This window comes from Sciurus vulgaris, assembly GCF_902686455.1.
Source record: "Sciurus vulgaris genome assembly, chromosome: X".
NCBI lineage: Eukaryota > Metazoa > Chordata > Mammalia > Rodentia > Sciuridae > Sciurus > Sciurus vulgaris.
The window spans coordinates 123,948,370-123,973,522 of NC_136471.1; the positions used below are offsets into that span (position 1 = coordinate 123,948,370).

At 37.4% G+C, this 25,153-nt stretch overlaps 1 protein-coding gene across 8 annotated transcripts in view; it reads right to left on the reverse strand.

Annotated features, from left to right (window-relative positions):
• The window catches only part of CDKL5 (cyclin dependent kinase like 5), a 165,006-nt gene that overhangs the window by 78,266 nt on the left and 61,587 nt on the right, over positions 1-25,153 (reverse strand). Inside the window, exon 1 of one of the 8 annotated variants that reach the window (XM_079122777.1) lies at positions 2,399-5,403. The exons of 6 other annotated variants lie outside the window; for them this stretch is intronic. In XM_079122777.1, coding sequence (XP_078978903.1) covers positions 2,399-2,518 — 120 coding nt within the window. In that variant the 5' untranslated portion in view covers positions 2,519-5,403. Of the gene's footprint in view, positions 1-2,398; positions 5,404-25,153 lie in introns of those variants that run through there. One more of the 8 variants, XM_079122783.1, reaches the window with a different exon arrangement.

Sequence of the window (25,153 nt, forward strand, 5' to 3'; positions counted from 1 at the left end):
GTCATGAGCCTTTTCCTTCTAAATGGTAGGCTCTCCATAATTGTTGACCATGTCCTTCTCAGTCCACTGTCCTGAACACCCATCAAGATTCACTACAGCAGGTGCTTTAACAAATGTCTGCTTGATGAATTAATTTGAAGTTTCAAAGCTCACTCCTAGGTTTTCTCTTGAACTAGAACTAACAAAGAATATTTTTATATCAACAAAATGTATTCAAATGGTGTAGAAGATAAATCAGTGTGAATTTAAAAAAAATCTGCTCCCAATAAATCACAGTGGCTAAGTGCCTGTAGAAATTTAATAGTCAAAGATATGAAAAAATGCAAATTAATGGATGACTTTAAGAGACATTATGCTTAAATCCCTAACAAAGCACAGCAGAAAATTTATATTCAATACTCTGTGTTTATATGGAATAGAACAAAACTCTAAGATTATAGTACCAGATACATAGAATATGTATGTAAATGGAACTTGATTCCATATTTCGAATGAATGAAAAATTTAAACATTTTAACTGAAAAAGCAAGGTAAAGGGCAGCATGAATCCTTTCTGAACAGAGGAACTTGGCTACTTTATAACTGCTTTACAATAAGTCCCTTAAGTAGAATTTAAACAGACTTGGCATGTTTAAATGACATAATGACTTGTGAAACATGTCCTTCTAGTTATTCTACTAGCTGTATTTGAACAAAGGGGATGCTAAAACAACAGAAATTATTACAAATGTATAAAGAAATATGCTATATAATAGATGTGCATAACCAAATATAATGTTATATTTTATATTGAGCTCTAAACAACTGGACAGAAATGCACAGATTTCTTTCTTTCTTTTTTTTTTTGGTGCTGGGGATTGAACCCAGGGCCTTGTGCTTGTGAGGCAAGTACTCTACCAACTGAGCTATATCCCCAGCCCCAGAAATGAACAGATTTCTAATAAAATTATTATGCCCTACTTAAAGGAACAAACAAAAAAAATTTTTTTATTAGGGAACTATATTCCAAACAGTTGAGAATGGAAGCTATATACTGGTTATTTTTCATACTCTTGTGGCCAAGTCTATCTACATGCTTTTCTAGGAAAACAAACAATTTTCCAAATAGAAACATTCTTTAGTTACATTTGTGTAATACCTTTTAGAAGTCCACAAACACTTCTTTCACATACATCATCACTCTTGATCTCAAATAACCATGTAGCAAGGTGAAACTCAAAGGTTGCCACACCTCCAAAGAAGGGTAAAAACTTCAGCTCTGGAGCCAGACTGCCTGAACTGAAATCTTGGTTTCACCAACTACAACTTGAGTGAGTTGCCATAGGAACTTACTTAACCTCTCTGTGCCTCAATCTTCTTGTTGGGAAAACTGTGACTGATAATAATACCCCATATTCCTGATATTACCATTAGAAGTAAATGAGAAGGCACAAGTAAAATGATCAGAATAGGCCTAAGTCATATAAATGCCATTACCATTATCACTGTCATCATCACAATCAAGGAAAAAGGTCAAAATGCTTTAGCTTTTAGGCATTCCCAAATCATCAAAAGCGAGTTCCCAAAGAAACTCAGGGAGAATAGAGTTGAATCCCTGAGGTTTGATTCCTTCTACACTTGGTTGGAGGGAGGAGGTTACAAGTCTTAACAGTTATTTGTGAGCTCAGCTTTACAGCAGCAATAGAGCTGAACTTCTGTCCAACAGACTATGAAGAGGTGGAGTTCTGCCAGGACTAAGTGGACCATGGGGCTGCAATTTCTGCATGTGGCAGAAGGGGTCCAGAACTCCTGACCGGTGGTACTTACAGAGAGTTCTCCTGCCTGAGCACTAAGCACATGACCTGGGGAGCTGGGTTCAGGGAAGCATTGCCTACTAGATAGTAGCTACTGGCCCAGGACTTAATGGTAACCAGAATGGTAAGCAAAGTAACCATAAGACATGATGCACTAGGCACCCTCCCCATTCACCTGGTAGTTCATAAACCAAAGGAGGCTTATAGTAGTCAACAGGAGGGGAAAGAGCCCTGATGATACCACAAGCCTGGTAGAGTGGAGCTAGGTTTAGTTTTTATTTCTAAAATAAAAAACTGTGTCCCCGGCCCTGGGTTCAATCCCCAGCATTACAAAAATGGGGGAAATACTTGTGTTTTCCGCCAACATCACAGGCAAACTAAATGTATTTAACAAGTCACTGAACTCCACAAAACATAGGCTATTACAAAGTAAGGACTATGTCTTAGTCTGATCTTTAGTCATGAGGGTCAATCACGTGACTAAATGCATAGTAATGCACGTGGCTGATGCATAGTATATTTGAAGAATGAACTAATATTATTATCATATAAAATATTGTTTGCAGAATTAATTTAAAATTTTCTTATATATTAAACACACATACATGGAGATTTGTAGTTCTGGTCCAGATGGAGTAGCCCCATTCCTCCCAGTTCCTTCTTCTTAAAACTAAAAAATCCCTGTAATATATAAATAAGCATAAGAAGACAAGATGGAAGAACATGCAGACTGCCTAAAGACTTCAGAGCTTGAGAAACAACATGGCAGTGAGCGCCCTGGGTTTCCTTATTGTCTCCCATACAACTCCAACAGCAGAACTACAGACAGGTGAGTAACAAAAAAAGCTCTAAGGAAAGTCTGTTCCCCCAGCCAAAGGACCAATCACAGAAAATCTTTTGAGCATTATCTACCCTTCCCAGGCAAACACCAATGGAAAACTGTACCAGTCCCAGTGAAGTTTCAGTGGAGCTAAGTAGGAAAATACACACACACATACACACAGCAGGAGGCAGTGCTCAAATTTCCCCACCTAGTGGGCTCACTGATCTTTTTCCCATCAGGCAGCAACAATGTGGCTCCCCTGTCAGGGTACTGTCTGTAGGACAGAGCAGAGGCAGTAAGCAGTGAGAATCAGTGGTCTAGTTCTACCGGAAAGGTGTCCATGGGGTCAAGTGAGGAGTTAAACATCCACTCCACCTGTCAATACTTTTGCAGAGGTTGTATCGGTGGGACCAAACAGGAAGCTGAACACACACATCTACCCAACTCTTTTGCTATACCTCAAGAGTGTGGCTGTTTGCTTTATTTAAAAAAAAAAAAAATTAAATATGATCCAGAGTCTGGTACTATCCAAAAATTTTTTAAAATACTTTCAAAAGTCACTCATCATTAACCATGAAAAATCACAACTTGAATGAGAAAAGACAACTGAGAGACCACAACATTGAGATAAACTAGATGTTGGAACTATCTGATGAGGATTTTAAAGCAACTCTAATAAAACTACTTCACCAAGTAACCACGAAATGCCCTGGCACAAACAAAAAATAGCCCCAGTAAGTCTGTTCTCCCTAGTTAAGGGAACAGGAAAGGAGAAGTCAAGCAAGGTTGAAAACTTAGGTAATAAACCACTCTACTCCAACCAAACAACAGTGAAAACTGTGGCCCCATCCATGCCAGCAATGGCTGAGTAAAGAGCTTGTCCAAGCCTCTGCCAGGGTGGTACCCGTGGAGGCCTTGTGGGAAGCAGTAATAAGGCACTCCTGAAGCTCCCATCCACAGCAAGCAGTAACAAGTATTCTCACCCAGTGGGTGTCAATGGAGTTGGAATGAGGAAACTGAACTTCCACCTTTACCTAGTATACCCTCCTCCTTGTCAGAGGGATGTCAGAGAGAGCCAAAACAGAAGATTAAATATCCAGAATCTAATAACATAATATTTAAAATGTCCAGGTTTCAAAAGAAAACTACCAGTTATGTGAAGAGGGAGGGAAATCTCAGTGTGCACAAAAGACCATTAAGAAATGTCAACTGTAAGGTGCAGTGGTGCGTGCCCATAGTCCCAGTGATTTGGGAGGCTGAGGCAGGAGGATGGAAAGTTCAAGGTGAGTCTCAGCAACTTAGCAAGACCCTGTCTCAAAATAAAACATAAAAAGGGTTGGGGATGTAGCTCAGTGGTAAAGTGTCCCTGGGTTCAATCCCCAGTACCCCTGTGAATAAAGATATGTCAACAGAGATTATGAAGAAGTCAGAATTATTTGACATATATTTCAAAGCAGCCATCACACAAATAATAAACAATCACCAACACACTTGAATCAAAGGGGGGGGGGAGGGAGGAACTCTCAGTGAAGATAGAGATTAAAAAACAAAACAACAACAACAACAACAAAAAAAAAAACTTCATGTTGAACGTGGTGGCACATGCCTGTAATCCCAGCAGTTCTGGAGGCTGAGGTCGGAGGATTTAGCAAGGCCCTAAGCAACTCACAAAAAAAGAGGATGTGGCTCAGGGGGTGAGTGCCCCTGTGTTCAATCCCTGGTACAGAAACAAAAACAAAAACAAAAGCTTCATGAAATAAAAAATACAGTGTAATAACTGAAATTAAAAAACTTAATGTGTGGGCTCAACAGAATGGAGAAGACAGAGGAAAGAATCAGGGAACTTAAAGGTAGAACAGAAAAGATCTAACCTTAAAAACAGGGAGGAAATAGGGAAAAAATGAACAGAGCCTCGGGAACACATAGAACTACAACAAAAGACCTAATATTCAAGTCACTGGATTCCCAGAACAAGAGGACAAACAGAGCAGACCTGAGAAAACATTCAAAGAATTAATGACTGGAAAACTTCCAATTTGGCAAAAGATAAACCTACAGATTCAAGAACCTGAGCAAATTCCAAACAGAATAAACCCAAAGAAATCCTTACCAAAACACATCATATTCAAACTTGTAAAAACTAAAACCAGCATCCTACCTGTAGGAGAAATATAATTTGAATGTCAGTGCATTCTCATCAGATATCACAGAAGCCAAAAGGAACTGGTCCACTGTTCAAGTGCTGAAAGCAAAGAACTGTCAACCAAGAATTCTATTAGGCAAAGATATCCTTTAGGAAAGAAGGGGAAATAAACACATTCTCAGAAGAAGAAAAACTAAGAGTAGTTGCTAGCAAACCTACCCTTAAAGATAACTACAGGAAGTTTTCTAAACAGAAAATAAATGATAACCAAAGAGGTTTGGAACCCAAGAAAAAAAAGAACATCACAATGGGCTACACAAAGGCAGGGGATATAAGACTATCCTTTTTTCTCCTGAGTTTGATAAATCATATTTGATGGTTAAAGCAAAAATTATAAATTATAACATCCTCTAATATGATGTTCAATGTATAAAAATGAAATGAAATAAAAAATGCAGTATAACTACTGTAGTCCAGCTAAATGGAAAACTGAAAACTGGCCCAATCCATGTCAGCAATGGTTGAATAGAGAGCCTGTCCAACTCTCTGCAGGGTGATATCGGTGGAGGACATTTGGGAAATATTTGATACATATAATATTTAAAAAGTAGGGAGAATAAAGAGATCTAAATGAAAGCAAGTTTCCTATACTTTGCTTGAGTGATAAAATTCCTTAATAAAAGATTATGATAAATTCTATATGCCTATTGTAATATCTAGCTGGATGATGAAGAATACAATACAAACTGATATACTCTAAGACAATATAAATTAAGATGGAACCCTAAAAATTCCTGAAAACCAGGAAAATAAAAGGAAGGAAGGAAGGAAGGAAGGAAGGAAGGGAGGGAGGGAGGGAGGAAGGAAGGAAGGAAGGATAAAACCAGAGTATTTTGTGGTACTAGGGATTGAACTCAGGGGCTCCTGCATGCTAGGCAGGCACAAAGTGGTTTGTGAGAAGGAAATCTGACTCAAACTCAACCTTTGACCAGAAGACTAGGTTTCCCAAATAATACTATCTAAAGATCTGCCAGAGCAAGGTGCTGTGGACTGGCAGGTTTGAGTTGTCCTTGTATCCTCCCCCTGCTCCCTGTTGGGGGATGGGGTAGGAGAAACTTCTGATGAAGAGTAGATAGGTCTGTGATCCTGCTACACTGAAAGATGCAAATACCAAAACTTTCTGTCATGCAGTCACTACAATTCCATTCCTAAAATTCTCATTCTAGTATATTTTGCTTAAATTAAGACGCACCAACAAAAAGTTCAAGATTAGGAAAGTTCAGCATAGACAGAAGCTTCTAGAGGCAGCAAACATGCAGGTTTCTCTCTCAAAATTTTATTGAATAAAGAACTCTAGAACAGACTAGACTAGATCTGCACTGCATGCAATGAAGCTGAACGTGACAGTCACTTAACATCAAATGGTAAGCAAGTCAGTATTTCTCATTGTACAAAATTGTGTATGTATGTAGCTCTCGTGCAAGAACAAAGGTATGAAGCTCAGCCATTTTCACCAATCATCTGTGATGAGCTTTAACAAAGGCCCTGTAAAAATTTAAAGAATGTCTTTATACATTTCAAATGAATTAGTCACACAGGTACCGCTCAAACCTCCTTTAACCTCTCTTGCTTTCCAATAAAATTTTAGCACAAACATCAAAAATGCCAGTCATCCCAAAAGACAGACTGCCAAACCTAGCAGAATACAAGACCTGAATTAATGTGCAGTAAGTAGAACAAAGTTAAGAAATATCAGTTACTGCCAAATTCACGTAAGCACATTTAACAGTCCAGCTCTAAGCATTTCTTTTAAGTTTCTCACATTAATGAGTACTGCTTATAGTACTAAAATTCTATCATTTGAGCATGATTACATTTCAGGAGTGTAAGCAATAGAATCACTGCTGTAGTCCACAAAAGAGAAAAATAAATAAACCCTCTAATAATAAACAACAGAACTAGTGTACATAATATGATGGATGGGGGGAAGTATTTTAGGGGGAAAAAAAGAACTTTTACAGCAATTATGTAAACATAGTATTGGCCCACACCACAAATTCCAAGAGAAAGGTTTGAATTTGAACAGGGGTTGTGTATTATTTTAAACTCTCTGTTCATGAGTTTACACTGTACCCTGCTTGTATTGAAACATGGCAAATCACTTACATTCACTGAACTACTTTAGGGGAATATGAGAGAAAAAAGGACCTTCTTGATATATCACTTAATATGACTTTTATTTAGGATTTAAGTTCTTGGAGTTGATCATTTTATTTATTTTTGTGGTAGTGGGGACTGGACCCAGGGCCTCGTGCATGTCAGCTCTACCAATGAGCTATACACCCAACCCCGAGTCAATCACTTCAAATACCCACACACACTCCCATTCATTTGTCTCCCTCCATTCTCCTATTCCAGACACCCCCCAAGGAGCCCTGGTGGTCTAATGTCTTGAATCTGCTAGGTCTTACAACCTAAGGCTGTGGAGCACCATTTGCACTAGAGCAAAGGTATACTACTGCACCCACCTTCTCTTTGGCAATCGAGGAAACTCAACTCATGATGCTCTCTCACAAAACTCAATGCCTAGGTTATTAGGATGCTGCTGGCCTGACTGCTGGTTCTTCAGGACAATTGCTGGTCTAAAATGGACAGTGCCCAGGATCTAGGTCTTTTTTTCTTTTCTTTTCAATAATTCTATTATCAGCAGGGAAACCAAAAGGATATGAGTGCAAGTCACAGATGGCACAAACTGCCTGCCCTCTTTGATCCTGCTATGCATTGTATCTGGCATGGTTTTGCTCACTGCAACTGTGGCAGGAAGAGCTATTTCTTTTTGAAGCAACCATCTGACCCCAAAGAGGAGTCATGGCAGAAAAAAGTTGATGGGGAGCTGTTGGAAGAACTCTGCAGACCAGTTGTATCACTGTATAGATCACTCTCTTGATCTTTCACATGATCCTTAATGCTCTTAAATAAAACAGAACAACTTAATGATGTTCAAGGCAACCGCCAACATCAAGAGGATGTCTGAAGTGGGCAGGAGTCCTGTATGCAAGTGTAAACCACACTCAGACTGAATCCATAGATGTACTAATGGACGAGCAGCAGGAAGGCCACCTCGAAGACAGAATTAAAGAACATACCATGGTATAGGTTTGCAACAATCCCCCGCCACCTTGCAATTTTCACCTTCTGGTGTTCTTCAATGCCATACTGAACTTCTCTATTTCTATTTCTTACAAGTGCATCTCTACAATGATACCATCAGTTTGGGCAACCCTGAACCTTTCCTCTTGTTTGTTTGATTTCTCTTCTTTTCGTATCACATAGAACACATACATCAGGTACAAGAGTGTGGGCACAGACACAAACGTGATCTGCAGGACCCAGAAGTACACGTGAGAGATTGGGAAACACTGGTCACAGAAGAAGCAGGATTCAAAAAATGAAAAGGACTAAGAGCCATGACTTCCCTCTCCAGCTGTAGAGTGGCTTAAAACTTATCTGGGAGATGGCAGGGAGAAGGCCCTCCAATCACTCACTGTTATAGTTTGGGGTATATATTTTGTCCCTGCTGAGCTGAGCTTAGTCTCTCTCTGCTTCCTGATTGTCATGTCCTGAGCTGCTTTCCTCTGCCACACCCTTCCAGAACTGTGGTGTGGCTGCCTCATCTTCGGGACAGATGAGTGGAGTCAGCCATCTACGGACTGAGCCTCTGAAACCACAAGCCCCAAATGAACTCTTTTCCTCCTCTAAAATCATTCTTGTCAGATTTTTTTGGTCACAGCAGTCAAAAAGCTGAATAAAACACTCATGTTTGCTACTCTTTCACTTAAAAGAAGTGGACATGCCAAGTGACTGCACTCCTTGGAAGATTAAATAAAACAGAAAAGTAAGCTCAAGAGTAAAACCTGTCAAAAGTTTAAAAGTCTGCTGGTCTTTGATACCTTCCTCACTCCTTCCCCTAATGAAAGAAAATTGCTGACACCAGGCAAAAGCTTATGGGGATTCATTTTCACACATGGTAAGTACTCCTGCACAGCATGCATGCATATCTCTAATGGGACAAGTTACATAAATGGGGAAACAAAACAAATCTAAATTCCAGAATTCCAGAATATAACAATCTTCAAAAATAACATATTGGGCTGGGGTTATAGCTCAGTGGTAGCGTGCTTGCCTAGCACGTGTGAGGCACTGGGCTCAATCCTCAGAACCACATAAAAATAAAGTAAAGGCATTGTGTCCATATACAACTAAAAATAAATGTACATTTAAAAAAATAACATCTCAATTGTTTAGTATATTAACAAGTCATACTCATATTGACTGATGCATCTTCAGAAGAATTAAGACCAATACCTCCCAAATAGATGGTGATATTCAATCACTGTATTATTCAGTGCCTACTGGGTATCAGGTACTGTACCAGGCATTGGTTCCTACTGGTGAGTAAAACAGACAGAATTCCTCTACTTGTGGGGAATCAACTGGGGTAGATAATTAAAAGTACAGTACTTTTTTCACTGCCTGGGCCTTGGCCCTGAGTCCCACATCCATCTTTTGTGGAACTTGCTCTCATGATTAGCACGACACAAATGTATACAGTCATCACAGGTGTGTGGGGGCAAGATAAGGGGCTACACTGAGAAGCTCTTCAACTATGAAAAGCTGGGAGACACCAATGAACAAGCTATGCGCATGACTGACTTCTGGCTCACAGAGAAGGACTTGATCCCAAAGTTATTTCAAGTACTGGCCCCTCAGTTCCAAGATTGGAATGGGGGTTACACAAGAATGCTGCAGATCCCCAACAGCAATGAACAGGATCCAGCCAAGATGGCAATATAAAGGGAATTGCCTCCCACCCCTGCCTCTGCCTCACAGAGACAGCAACCTTACACTCCTAAACCAGCTGCTGGAGGGTCTGCAGGAGGACCTCCACCAGAACCAGGAAGCAAGCCTCAGCAGATCCCGCAGCTCAACTGCCAAGGATTTAACTGGAGCAGGAAGGTCTGTGACTCTTGTCAGTGCCTGTAATCACAGGCCTTTGGAGCTCTCTTAATGCCTAAGAAGAACTAGAACTAGGATTGTAAAATGGACAGTCTTAATGGGGCCCTGAACCTTCTGGGGAGCTACATGGCCCTCTCTTTGCACAACAGATAAAATACCTTATATGAATATATGTAAACTGATCTTTTTGTCTTCCCCTAGGATTTCTAGAAAATAGTAACTATCAAAATGCTCAGTCATCTGGGATAATAAATTCATGGATAATGTTTCTGGGTTGTAAAATAAAAAGTACAGTACTTTATTAGATCTAAGACATAAGTGATTGGAAGATAAACCATAATTTTACTTACCATTCAGAAAGGAATCATGATATACAGTGTTAAGATACAACCCAATTTCAGAAATGTGGGCAAGAAAGGTACATCTTAGAACAAAGGGGAAAGGCCAAGTAAGAAGTGAATATACAATTCCAAGTTTAAATAAATGCCAAGAAGAAAACAACTAGGAGACCCTGGTAGAGAATAATGAAAGGAAACCCAGACCAGACTGGACAGTTGGTCAAGCAAAAAGTAGGAAAAGTGCTGTGAAAGCAGTCATGTATGGAAAGATTTTAAGGGTGAAAAACTCACTGTATTCAAAGAACTAAAAGGCAGGCCATGCAATTGCCAAGCAGTGGGCAAAGGAAGAAGCAGCATAGTCTGAGACTAGTGACACAAGGGGGGACTACCTCAGGCATCCACTTAGGAGCAGACTGGCCTAGGGGCAGAAATCGAGATTATATGGTGAAGCTGAGGCAAGACTGAGGCCATGAGAGAAATTACAATGACTGTTCGGGAGCTCTAGGGAACAGTGGGAAGCTCGGTGGGGAAAAGTGGATCACAGTGAGAGATGTAGAGTAGAAAGTACAAGGATGGTATTCTGTGCTAAGGGATGATCAGTGAATTTTGGTGGTAATAAAAAGTAGAAGAGGATGTCAAGAACGATGGGGTTGGTCCTGACAGTCTCTGGGAGAGGAATGGGCAATCAAATCCTGGCACAACAGTCCTGAGTGCTTTGGTGAATGAAGTGTCATTTTCCAAGGGCAGCTGCCAGTCCCAGTAGCATGAAGTAGCAAGATCAGGGCAAATGAGGAGGTGCTGCTCCCTCATAATCTGGCAATTGGAGATCAGATCCCTACCAACAGAGATCTCAATTCAAATATTTATTAAATGTAGACCATCCTACCTTCAGTGTAATTGTTAGCAGATGAAGATTTTCTATTTTTATTTATTTATTTTTTGTTTGGTTAAAACTAAATTACTAATACACTACGTTAATTCTTGTGGGTTTCTTTTTAGGATATTATAATATATGAAAAGCTTAATTAAAAAAAAAAATCAACCTTTTTAGGAGGAACAACACTGATACCATCTGCTGATCTGCTGAGGGAGGATGGAACTTAGTATAATGCATAACACCTAATGTAACTAATCGAGGAACTGCCAGTTTTCATCCATTTCCTCCCTATGCCCCAAATTTCTTTATAAGAAAGGTCTCAAAGCAAAAGCAGAGTGAAACATTTCTGCCTCTAATTCAGAGCATGTTAGACAAATACATCTTACCTTAAAATGGGCCACAGATTTAAAAAAAAAACAATAGGCCACAGATAATTGATTATTACATGGTAAAAAATAATTATTTTCAACCAAATTGTTTCAATATAGCAAATCATTTTAAAGCAATTTTTATTTAGTATACTAAAATTATATTCATGATATTTAACATTTTAATTCTCTCTCTTCAAAAAAATATTTAATTCCCAAATATAGATAACTCATTTTAAACAACTGGGAAAATTAAAAGAGAAAAGTGTTTCTTAAACATGATGAGACTTTGCCAACTAATGAGCAATTTTAAATATCATACAGCTAATTTGTTTCTTGGTTCAATGGCTGTTCTTCACAGTAAGAATCAGTAAAAACAACAAAATTCAAGAAAGCCCTTAAAAAAGGGCAAGGTTAACAAAATTTACAATGTCTTAATTGTCTGAGGTTTGTCAGAACTATTATCTGAGGATAAGAAGTAAAGTCTCTCAAAATGCAAATTTAGCAAGTAATCAAATTATAAGGCTTTAAAGTACATACAGTATTTTCTCAGTTGCTTAAATAACACATTTTAGGCAAACTGTCCTCTATTTCACAGATTCTGAAAGTAATCCTATTAAGCTAAAGTCACTAAGATCTATAGTTTATAATTAATATATTCTTTAAGGTTAATTGAAAATAAACCATCAGCAGCACAAGAGTTCCATATTTATTCTCACTGGGTTTTCAAATTTGAACAGTGCCTACTCTGCAGAGGCTTCAAAATGCCTTAGAAATTGAGTTACTTTTCAAAAACAAAATGGGTGAAATAACAAGTGAAGCAAGGAATCCCCGGAACTACTTTAGCATGGTTTATAGCAAGTATCCAGCAAAACAAAACACAAGGTGTGAGAGGGAGAGAAATCAATGGGTGAAATAGCTCTAGTTAATTCAGGGTACAGTTATTAGCAATTTTCAAGAACTACATTAAGTTCTTAAGCTTTTCAAATATTTTGTTCTGAAAAAGTTCTTACTAAGCACACGAAAACACAAAGATCTAAGATTCAAAGGGATGAAAATAACTGAAGATGAGTCATCTCAGCTAAGCAAAAGGTTCATAGGAAAGTTGAAAACCTTTTACAGAACATTATTTTTAAACAGGACAAGATATTTCCAATTTAAAAATATAAACATAGGACTTCTAGTTTCAGTTCCAACACATGCAGTGTTTTGGATATTATCATTCCTGTCCTTACAAAAAGGTGAGGGGAACCCTAACAAATTGAAAAGCAGTAACTTTCCTTAGACTCATCAGAGAATTGAGGTCACAGGACAAACAAGCCTCCTAATATCTAGAAACAGGCAAATAAGAGAATCATGTCCAAGATCAGTTTTCCTGAAGCAGAAGGGACTGGAGTAATATAACAATAAGAAAATTTAAACAATAATTTTGATAAAGGCTAAATAAGACAAAATTGCAGATGAGAACTTCTGAGGATTCAATTTTAGGAAAGAAGTCTTCCACACTCTTGTATCTTTACCTCCAGGAATCTCAACCAGGTTCTGACTATGAGGAGTCAAGGAAAATTTCCTCCCCTTGAAGAAAAGTAACCATTTTGAAAAATGCCCAAGGGTAAGATTCAACTAAACAAACAAACAATTTCTTATTTTGGGCAGGGAGGGGAAAAGTTAACCACTCTGAAATGTACCCAAGGGAAAAGTAATGTTCTTTTATTTTAAATTTTTTAGTACCAGGGATTGAGCCTGGGGTGTTTAACCACTAAGCCACATCCCAAGTCCTTTTTATTTTTTATTTTGAGACAGGGTCTTGCTAAGTTGCTTAGGGCCTTGTTAAGTTGCTAAGGCTGGTCTTGAACTTGTGATCCCCCAGAATTAGCCTCCCAAATCTGTATGAGTCACCATGCCCAGGTAAGAGTAATGGTTTTGAAATAAGCTCAGAATGTTCTTCATAGAAAAGACCAACGCTCCAAAAAAAAAATTTTTATCATAGCCTGTTATGTCCTGGGAGAAGGAGAATTAGCCAACTACAGCCCCTCATGTCTTCTTGTTTCACCTAATAGGAGGGGGAAAAAATAGGAGGGGGAGCCCTAAGACACTTTTGAAGGGTGTAGTTGAGAACTCAGGTCCAGTTAGAATGAATCGAACACTTTTCCTTCCCTGTACTCTTCCACCATTTCAACAGGGTTCCAGTACAGTGGATGGATGGATACATGGATGGCCACTGAAAGTGACACTATTTACAAAAGAATGCTTAGGGAAACCCAAAGAAAAAGGGGCAGGAAAAATGGGGGGGAGCCACCCAAAAACATTAAAGGGAAATGAAGACTACAACAAACATTAAAAATGGAAAATGGCCTAGCTCCTACTTTTCTCTCAGAAAACCTTACACTAAAGGCCTATTATCCAATACATCATATGTATCTTAAACACATACACACACATGACAAGGCATGCAGAGAGGCAAGACAAAGTTAAGCATCTGAACAAAACTAAGATATGGCAGATTTGGAAATTATCAGATAGGGAATTTAAAATTACTACAATTAATGTTAAGAACTCAAGTGGGGGAAAAAAACAGACAACATGCAAGAACAGTAATGCAAGCATATAGCACTCTAAGGAAGAATTAAAAGAAAATGCTAGAAATCAAAATCACTGTAACAAAAATGAAGAATGCCTTCAAGGGATTCATCAAGTATATTGGACATAGCCAAAGAAAGAACTAGAAAACTTAAACATATGTCAATAGAAACTTCCCAAACTAAAATGTAACAAGAAGAATTTTTAAAAGCAGAACAGAATATCCAAGAATTATGGAAAGATTACAAAAAGTATAACACGTGTCACTAAAATACCAGAAGAAGAAAAATGAGATAAGAAGAAATATTTGAAGTACTTAGGTATAAATCTAACAAAATATTTGTAGGATCTGTATGTGAAAAACTATATAACATTGTTGAAAGAAATCAAAAACGCTCTAAATAAATGGAGAGACATTCTGTGTTCATGGACTGGAAAACTCCATATAGTTAAAATGTCAATTCTTTCAAACTTGATCCACAGATTCAATGCAATCCTAATCAAAATCTCAGGGTGCTATTCTGTGGATACGAACAAACTGATTTTAAAGATTCTATGGAAAGGCAAAAGACCTAGAACAGTCAACATGATTCTGAAGAACAACAAATCAAAGGTCTGATACTACCCAACTTCAAGTCTTACTACAACTACAGAAATCAAGACAGTATAGTATTGATGAAGAACAAAGAAACAGATAATGGAACACAACAGAAATCAAAAAAAAAAAGACACAACACAAATACTGTGAACTGATCTTTGACAAAGGAACAGAGCCAATCCAATGGAGAAAGAAGTCTTTTTAACAAAATGTTGCTAGTTCTGTGTATGTAAAAAAGTTAAGACATGGACCTTACAACTTTTAGAAAAATTAACTCGAAGTGGATCACAGACCTAAATGTAAAATGCAAAATTATAAAACTTCCAGAACATAACGTAGAAAAATGTAAGTGACCTTGAGTTTAGTGATCAGTTTGTGACACAAAAGGATTGTCTACGAAGAAAAAAAATGATCAAATTGGATTTCATTAAAATTAAAAACTACTGTCTGCTAAAGAAGTGTTATAAGAGTGAAAGGATACACCACAGGCTGGGAGAAAAGGCTTGGTGAAGGAAGCAGCTGCCTGTGATAAGAAAAAGTTGTGCAATTTAAATTGCCCACCTACCCTCCCCTGCATAGAAGACAACTTCCTCAACCTGATAAAGGACTTTTTAACATGGGATCTCACTATGTAGCCCAGGCTGGCTTTGAACTTGTGGGCTTCAGAGATATTCCAACCTCAACATCTCAAGTAGTTGGGACTACAGGTGAACACCCACAGCTAAATATGCACACTAAACCGTAACAGATTGAAAGCCTTCTCCAAACACCAGGAACAAGACAAGAATGCTCACTTTCACAACTTTTAATATTGTGTTTGAAGTTCTAGTCAGAACAATTAGACAAGGAAAAGAAAGATGCCAATTTGGAATGAATAAGTAAAACTATCCTTTTTCACAGACAATATACATAGAAAATCCTAGAGAATTTACAAAAAACCTATCAGAGCTAACAAATTTAGCAAAGTTATACAATACAAGATCAAAACATAAAAACCAGTAGGCCAAAAAATGTTAAACACATAGTTATATGACCCAGGAATTCTACTAGGTATATACCCAAAAGAACTGGAAAAAAAAAAAGACTCAAATTCTTGTGTATGAATGTTCGTAGCAGCATTATTTGCAGTAGCCAAAGATGGAAACAACCCAAGTGTACACCAACAAATGAATGGATAAACAAAATGTAGTCTATATATATGATGGAACATTATTAAACCATAAAGAAATGAAGTTCTGATCTGGGGTTGTAGCTCAGTGGTAAAACGCTTGCCTAGCATGTGTCAGGTACTGAACTTGATCCTCAGCACCAAATAAAAAATAAAGAAATAAAAGATATTGTGTCCATCTACAACTAAAAATATTTTTTAAAAAAGAAATGAAGTTCTGATATGTGCTACAACATGAAAAATCCTGAAAACAATGCTAAGAAAATGAAACCAGACACAAAAGGACACTGTCCTATTCTAGTAAAGTGAAAAATCCAGAATAGGCAAAATCATAGAGACAGAAAATAGATAGGTACTACTCTGGAGTAGAATGGACAGAAAATATTAGGTACTGGGGGTAGGGAGGATTGGAGCATTACTGCTTAATTAGTATAGAATCTCTGGGGTAATGAAAAAATTTGGAAATAGTAGTGATGATTACACATCACTGCAAATACAATTAACATCACTGAACTGTATACTTAGAAATTGTTAAAATGGCAAATTCTATTTTATATATTTTTTACAATAAAAATCATCAGTACTTTAATACCCTAGCAATAAACAATACAATAAGAAAAAGAGCAATTTCATTTACAATGGCATCCAAATGAATTAAATACGTAGGGATAAATTAAATCAAGGGAGTGAAAGATGAGCATGCAGAAAACTAAAAAACTAAAACTGCTAAAAGAAAATTTAGATAAATCAAAAAAATCCCATGTTTGGGGATTGGAAGAATTTATAGTTAAGATGATAATATTACCCAAAGCAATGTATGGATTCAGTGCAATCCCTATCAAAATTCCAAAAGCTTTCCCCCGCCTCAGAAATGGAAAAGCTGGTCCTCAAATTCACATGGAATTGCAAGGGACCCTCAGTAGCCAAAACGCATTGAAAAAGGAGAAGAAAGTGGAAAGACTCTCTTACTACAGAGCTACAATAATCAAGGCAGTGTGGTACTGATTTGGAGATAGGCACATAACATGATATAGTGAGAGTCCACCAAAAAAAAAAAAAAAAAAAACCACACATCTATGATCCAGGGAGTTTTCAACAAGGGTGCCAATGCCAGTAAATGGGGAATCATCTCCTCAATGAATGGTTCTAGGAAAATTGGATATCTATGTACAAAAGAATGAGAATGAAGTTGGACCCCTATATGATACCATATACAAAAATCATACAAATATTAACTCAAAATAGATCAACAAGCTAATACATAAGAAAGCTAAAACTATACAACTGTACTATCAGAAAAAAATGTAAACCTTCATGTTCTTGAATTTGACAATGTTTTAAAAAACATAGACAATAAAGGAAAAAATTAAGTGGATGTCATCCAAATGCAGACATTTAGTGCATTAAGAGATACTATCAAGAAAGTGAAAAGGCCATTACAAAATGAGAAAAAATACTTGTAAATCATACATCCGATAAGAAACTTGAACTCAAGCTACATTTAGGACTCTACAACTCAACAAAAAAGACAACCTGAGTTAAAAATGGACAAAGTATTTGAATAGACATTTTTTTCCAAAGAAGATAAACAAATGGCCAACAAGTATACAAAAAACACTCAACATCGTTAATTAGGGAAATGCCAATCAAAACCACAATGAGGAATCACTTTACATCCACTTAGGATGGCTAAAATTTTAAAATCAGGAAACAAGTATTGGTGAAGACAAAGAGCGACTAGAACCTCGTACACTGCTGATGGGGAAGTATGTGACTGCTGTAGAAAAGTTTCATGGTTTCTTGAAAGAGTTAAACATAGAACTTCTCTATGACCTAGCATTTCCACTCCTAGTGATAGAACCCAACACTTGTACATGGATGTTCACAGTAGCACCATTCACAACAGTCAAAGGGTGGAAACAACCCAAATTTCCATCGACTAAGAATGGATAAACAAAACATCCATATAATACAACAGAACATCATTCAGGCATAAAAAGGAATGAGGTACTGATACATGCTACAACATGGATAAACCTCAAAAACATTATGCTAAGTGAAGGAAGCCAAACTCAAAAGATCATGTGTTATATGATTCTGTTTATATGAAATATACAGAACAGGTAGATCCAAAGACACAGAAAGCAAATTAGTGGTTTCCAAGGGGTAGGAGAGATGGGGAGTGTGTACTTAATGAATTCAGGGCTTTCTTTTGAGGTGATGAACTGTTTTGGAATTTGAAAGAAGTGGTTGTTGCACAACATTGTGAATGTACTAAAATGTCATTGAACTGTACACTTTAAAATGATTAATTTTATGTTACATAAACTTTGCCTTGAATGTGGCTTAATTTCTGGCTCTCCATTGATTAACTTATATGGACTTTAAGAAATTACCTAATTGAGCATTAGTTTCCCCCAGGTAAAAGGAGGATAATTCCTTCGAACTTTTACAGTTGTATGAGGACTTAAAGAGAAATGAAAATAAAGTAGCTAGCACAATGCCTGGAAGACAAGAGTCGCTTTACATAGAAGTTATTACTATTTCTTCTAAACTTATTTATGTCCACTTGAATCAGAATAGGAAGATCTCTCAAGTTTTTTTCTCCAAAGAATTATACTTTCCACATTTGTTACACTGTCCTACTCTTGAACTGAAGAATTTTTTCATAGTCTTGAAGAGAGTTGTTTTCTTTGTATTTGTCCTTGGGTGGAAAGAGAGCTATTAATTCAGGCCAGTGATGGGACACAGGGTGAATACACTGTATGTGTCTCTGAATGATCAGCCACTGGCAAATTCTACTTCCCTGATCTAACAGTTTTTTAATTTTTATTTTTCTCAGTAAAGGGGAGTGAATCCAGGAGCACTTTACCACTGAGCAACATCCCAGCTATGTTGTTAGCTTTTTGTCATTGTGACAAATACCTGAGAAAACGACTCAGAGCCAGCAAGGTGGCACATGCCTGTAATCCCAGCTACTGGGAAGGCTGAGACAGGAGGATCACAAGTCAAAGCCAACCTCAGCAACTTGGCGAGTCCTTGTCTAAAATAAAAAGCACTGGGGATATAGCTCAGTGGTAGAGAGTCCCTAGGTTCCATCCCCAGTGCTCCCTGCTCCCACAAAAAACACAACTTAGAGGAGGGAAGATAAAAGCTGCTCAGCTCATGGCAGCCAGGAAGCAGAGAGACCAAGAGAAAGGGGAGGACGGGAGAGGGGGAACTGAGGGAGGGGACAGACAGACAGGCCAGGGACAAGGTAAAGTACCCAAGGGCACTCCCTCAGTGACCCACTACCTCTAATCATGTTCCACCTGACTAAAGTTTCTACCATTTCCCAGTAGTCTATTCAACCATCAATGAATTAATTAATCCATTGATGAAGTCAGAGTCCTCATGATTCAATCATTTCCCAAAGCCTCACCCTCTGGACAATGCTTCATTAGGGACTAAGTCTTGAATACATGAGGCTCTGAGGGACATTCAAGATTCAAACCATAACTCTAGTTCTTTTTATTTTTTTATTTTGAGGTAGTCTTTCCCTAAATTGCCCAGGCTGACCTCAAACTTGCAATCTTTCTGCCTCAGTCTCCTGAGTAGTTGAGATTAGGGGCATGTGCCCCCCCATGCCCAGCTGTTCTAACAGGTAACCAATACAAAACTTCCTATCCAAACACTTATACGATTTACCCAAATCTGAATAAAGAAAATGTAATTTTTGGTGGCAGTTCCCCACATTATTAGCTTTAATTCCATAGGCTCCAAGAGCACCAAGGACAAAGAGACAAATAGAACTTAAGGTTAGTGGTTCATTGAAGCCCAGTGCTATTTCCACCATATTTTCTGACTTAGGATTTGCTCAACATCAAAAGTCAGCAACCCTTTTCTTTAAAGGGTCTGTGAGTCACAGAGTCTCTGTGGAAACTACTTAATTCTTTCATTGTATTGCAAAAGCATCTATAGAAAATACAAAAAAAAAAAAAAAAAAAAATACTGTGGCTACATTCCGTAAAATTTTATTTATAAAGAAAACAAAGGTTCTCACTATACCAATTTCATTTGGTCTCTTACCAACTAAATGCGCTACTTCCTCATTCTATTCCCATCTTTGTGGCAGTTGTCTTGTGTGGTTCTGGGAAATGTTCTTTTTTCCCCTGTCTTTAGTAATGACAGGAATTTTTCCTAAGCAGGATTCAATGGAAAACTTGGGGAAAGAGAGGATTTCACACTATCATTTCAACTACTATCTTCTTTCAGATTTACTTCCCAACTATATTTTAAGATTCCTGACAACAGAAAATTAAACCTTTTATTTGTTAGTTTATCCATGCTAGACTAAATTCCTCAAAAGAATTACCTCTTATTGATTTTTGCAGAGCCAGTACCTAGTTAAGTGCCTGATTTTTATTCAGCAATCGATAGATTTTTCTTAAACAGATATTTGGTTGAATTCTGCTTTATAATGCAATGGCTAGAACATAGTCCTTTAAGTATAGGAGGTAGTCAAAAAGGAAAAAAAAAAAAACTTTAATTAAACAACCTTTAAACTAAGAAATATTAAAGTTCAAAAGCATTATAGAATATGAACAACAGTTTCTAATTATATAGTATTTCAGGGTCAGATTACCACCTTCTTCGTCTTCTTTTTTTGGTGGTGGTACTGAAGATTTAACTCAAGGGTGCTCTACCACCGAGCTATACCCCCAGCCCTTTTTATTTTGAGATCCTCAGCCTCCTGAGTAGCTGGGATCACAGGTGTGTGCCACCACACCTAGCTGTATTACTTTTTAAGCAGGAATAGATCACTGTGCACTACTTTCCAGTCACTCGTTTCAACAACTAATGAAGAAGTATGTACTATATGGACATTTGTTAATCAGTCCTTTTCCTTATAACATTAGTACACATATATTTCAGGCCTGTGTAGAAAAATAATCCACACTCATCTTTACCCCTGAAGTTTTGAAGAAAAGCAGCATCAGGGAGCTAGTATAAATCATATCAACACAGGCATTTATCAGAGACCAATGAAATTACTCATCTTAAGATGCAGAAAGAATGTTCTCTTCTTTGAACTAATTATATTTTTATGATTTGCATAAAAGGGACTTTCAAGTAGACCTGTAAGTGTTCAATAAAAGTGCTGACTTAAATGAGAGAACTGAAAATGAAGGATACAGAAGAGAGTTGTTACATAGTAGTGGGACTAGGTTTCTGAGGAAGGATCAAAGATGATACCAAGGATTTGAATACAGTAAAGTGGAAAAGCAAGCAGGTCAGCTGATTAGACAAGCAGGGGGAAATGATGGTTTAGAAATTGAATCACTGTAAAAAGGATGAATGAGGCAAAGGCCTCTGTGTAGACAGAGTTAGTACTGGCTAATTCTAATATGACAATGTCCTTACTCCATTTACTGAAAAACTAACAAAACAGAAAACTAAATCCAGATTAAGATGATGACGATAAAGGCAATCAGGATGCCTGCACAGGTCCACATTCTTTACCAAGATAAATATATCCCTAAATAACTAAACAATCTGTTAAATTGATGATTGTTCATTGCTTTTTTTTCTCAAATATCTTCTTAAAATAATTTGGTTAAAAAAAGAAAAAAAGGGGGCTGGGGCTGCAGCTTAGTGGCAGAACACGTCCCTTGCATGTGCGATGCACTGGGTTCAATCCTCAGCACCACATAAAAATAAAGAGACTGTGCCCATCTACAACTAAAAAAATTTAAAAAGGAAAAACAGGGTGGGGAAGCAGCTGGAGATGTAGCTCAGCAATAGAGTGAACTGATTGACTAGCATGCTTGAGGCCCTAAATTCAATCCATGGTACCATAAAAACAAAAATGAAAAAACAAAACAAGTAGCCAGCTGGGTGCAGTGGTGCACTGTAATCCCAGAGGCTCCCTGTAATCCCAGCAGCTCAGGAGGTTGAGGTAGGAGGATCATGAGTTCAAAGTCAGCCTCAACAACTTAGTGAGACCCTAAGTAACTCAGTGAGACCTTGTCTCCAAATAAAACACACAAAAAAGGGCTGGGGATGTGGCTCAGTGGTTAAGCACCCCTGGGTTCAATCCCCACACCAAAAAAAAAAAAGCAACCAAATCCTCAGAAAAACAAAATTAATCTGGGGGGGGGGGGATCACTAATTCAAAATGTATAATGTATGCTAAAAATGAAGCCTTATAGCAAAGGATGAATTGTGGCAATTGAGTAATAAACTGCAAAGACTGCCTTTTTGTAGGGGGAAATATAGGATATTTCTGACTAATGACTATTTAATCTAGGCTACACTGTCTAGTACTCTCAATCTTAATTTCTTAACACTCAGAAGAGAAAAATATCACATTCCAGATTTTCTCTATCTATCCTCTTCTTAACTTCTTGTGATATGGCATTGAACACCATTTTACTTAGAGGTCATTAATAAATGGCCTTTTTAAATGAAAAGTTTTGCTCACCTCTCAATCCTTATCATCATGAATTTTTTTGTGGATTTAAAAATCTTTCTTTTTTTAAAACAGTGCTAGGGAACCTAGGGTGCTTTACCACTGAGCTACATCTCCAGTCCTTTATTTATTTGTTTAATTTTATTTTGAGACAGGGTCTAAGTTGCTGAGGCTGGCCTTACACTTGAGAATTCTCTTGCCTCAGCCTCCCAAGTCACTCTGCCCATTCTCCTTGCTTTTAAGAGGTCTGCCTGCCTCCTTTTAGTCTCACCAATTTAAATAGCCCCTTAATTTCTGCTCTGCACTCCCTCTTGGAAGGTTCATATCATTTCACAGCTTCATGTCACACTCAAGTCTGCTACTTCCGGAGGCAGATCAAAGTCTCATTCAGTCTTTTAGTCACGGATCTTGTTATACAGCCCCTCTGTTACGCAGTTTCTTCATCTGTGAAATGGGCATAAGAGTAGGATTGTTGTGGAATCAAAACATTTAGTAGAGTGTCTAGCATATGGTAGTACTTAGTATGTGGTATTTATTAGTAGTAGGCTTTTTATTGTTACCATTTTTATTGTTTATTATTAAAGCTAAACTCATTACTTCTCCCCTCAAACTTAGAATTTATAAGCTTCCTAGGCAGAGAGACAAATAATACCACTGCCTTTCCAGTTGAGTACATTCAAATCATTGGGATCACCTTGGATACCTCTGAAGTGACAAAGTCCCTATTACTCCTTCATTTTCAGTTCTCTAATTTAAGTCAGTGCTATTATTTATTGCACTTACAGGATGTACCCTAATACTGGGTTATTCAGTTTTATATAATTATACATCTCAAGAGCCTATGCCATCTACTGCTTCAAAACAAGCAAACGAAACCTTATAGATTAACCCCAACCACAGGAAAGGAATCACATGAATCAATACTTCCCTGTCCTAGGCTGAATGAATATCACCCTCCAACCATTCTGTACACAAATTCTCTTTGCTCACGTTCTAATTGACCCTCCCTATTCCCCTCCCCCTTTTTCAATGTTTTAAAAATTTTCTTGTGGCAGTTTTGGGATAAAACCCAGGGCCTTATACATCCTAGGCAAGTGCTCTACCACTGAGCTGCATCCCCACCCCTGAATCTTCAAATTTCAACCTCAATTCTTGCTTGTTGTGAGCATGACCCTTTGTTGGCATCTGCTCAGAAAGGCATCCTACAAAACATGCCTCCCCTCTCATAAGTACTTTAAAACACTCATGACAATGAAAAGAAAATCAGCAATATGTCTCTGCAGAGTAAAGGTCCAAACCAGAATACCTTCCAAATGTGAGTGATCATAAGGAGTCACACACAGACGCTAAGTCATTGCTAAGAGTTTTCATATACATGCCAATGTGTGTATGTAACAATAAATAGAGCTGTCAAAAAAAGAGAGAGAGAGAGTGAGTACAGGCTGTATTTTTCCTTTTTAATTGGACAGCATTTATTTCAGTAAATTAAGAAGTATGGTCTTTGGCCTAGCATAGCACAACATTATATTGTGTTCACAAAAGACAAGACATACACTTTATAAACTTGACCTCTAAACTCTTACAACAGCACACAGATTAAAATAGTGATTTTCTTTTGTACTTCCTCAAATACACAATATGCTAAGGCTTATATATACACCCACAGCTAACCTTTTAATCATCAAAGAAAGCCATGCATAAGTAACCACACAAACCTGATTTATACATTTTTACAAGCATTTCACTAAAATGTTAAAGGTATGTAAAATATATTGGCATGATTATTGTATATATATTAGGTACAATAGGGAAAATAACATTTTTAACTATAATATGAAGTTTATAACAATCCATTCATTTAATCCTACAGTGTAAGTCTTACCAGAAGCATCAAATTCTCTATTTTTGGATAATGGGGGTATGGATTTGAAGGTCTGATTTTAGCTGGGAAAAGGATATACTATAACAAGTCTAATGACTAAACAGCTGCAGATTGTAAAGAGTTTTATTATTCTGAGTTAGGAACTAAATTATGCTTTAAATTTTCCATCCAGTGATATCTTTTTTAGATGCATGAAAGGAAAAAACAATAATACTTAAAAAGCTGGTCTGAGTTCCTCATTTATTGAAGGGCAGCAAAAAGGAAATTTTTAGATGCAATTTCATTTGCAGCAACTTTACATTTTTTAAAAAAGTATATATTCTTCTATTTCTTCAGACAGACTATAAGTCATATCCATATAAAGGCAAAAAAACTATGGTTTGTTCATTCTTGTACCTCCCATAGCCCTAGTAATCAGAGTTCACATTCAGAGTTGGTTTCCCAAAGGCTGAGGATATAGCCAGGCCTAGCATGTGTGAGGCCTTGGATTCAATCACCACCACAACCACCGACCCCCCCCCCCACACACACACACAAAACAGAGTTGATTTCCCAAGAGCAGAGATGCCCATTCTCAGCCACTTTCCTTCTGAGTCATCTTGCCAGCACTGTGTGCATTATGAGAAGCAAGTACATGTGATAACCGTATATTAATGAACAAATAAATGGAAAGATGAAAATACACTTAAATAATAACTTTTATTTTTACATAAAAGGCAGAAGAAGAGCTTAAATAAAGGCAAAAGAAAGTATGTCTACATATAGGTCAAAGTATGACAAAGACTGGGAGAAAAAAATTGAGGCTATTTCCATTACATATACCAGGTGTGTGGTGTGTGCATGTGTGCACACACACATGTATATGTTAAATATGTATATGTCTCAGATATCCTTAGGTTTAATCCCCAGATGAAGAATGAAACTTTCATCTGCCATGCTATACAGAGCCATAGTATAAAAAAATATTTCGTTCAACAAGAGTCAAAGCTGACTTGGAAACTAACAGCCTAAGTAACATCCCCCTAGGAACTCTACCTTCTTCTTTTTTTTTTTTTTTTTTTTAATACTTTTAGTTGTAGATGGACACAATACCTTTATTTTATTTACTGATTTTTA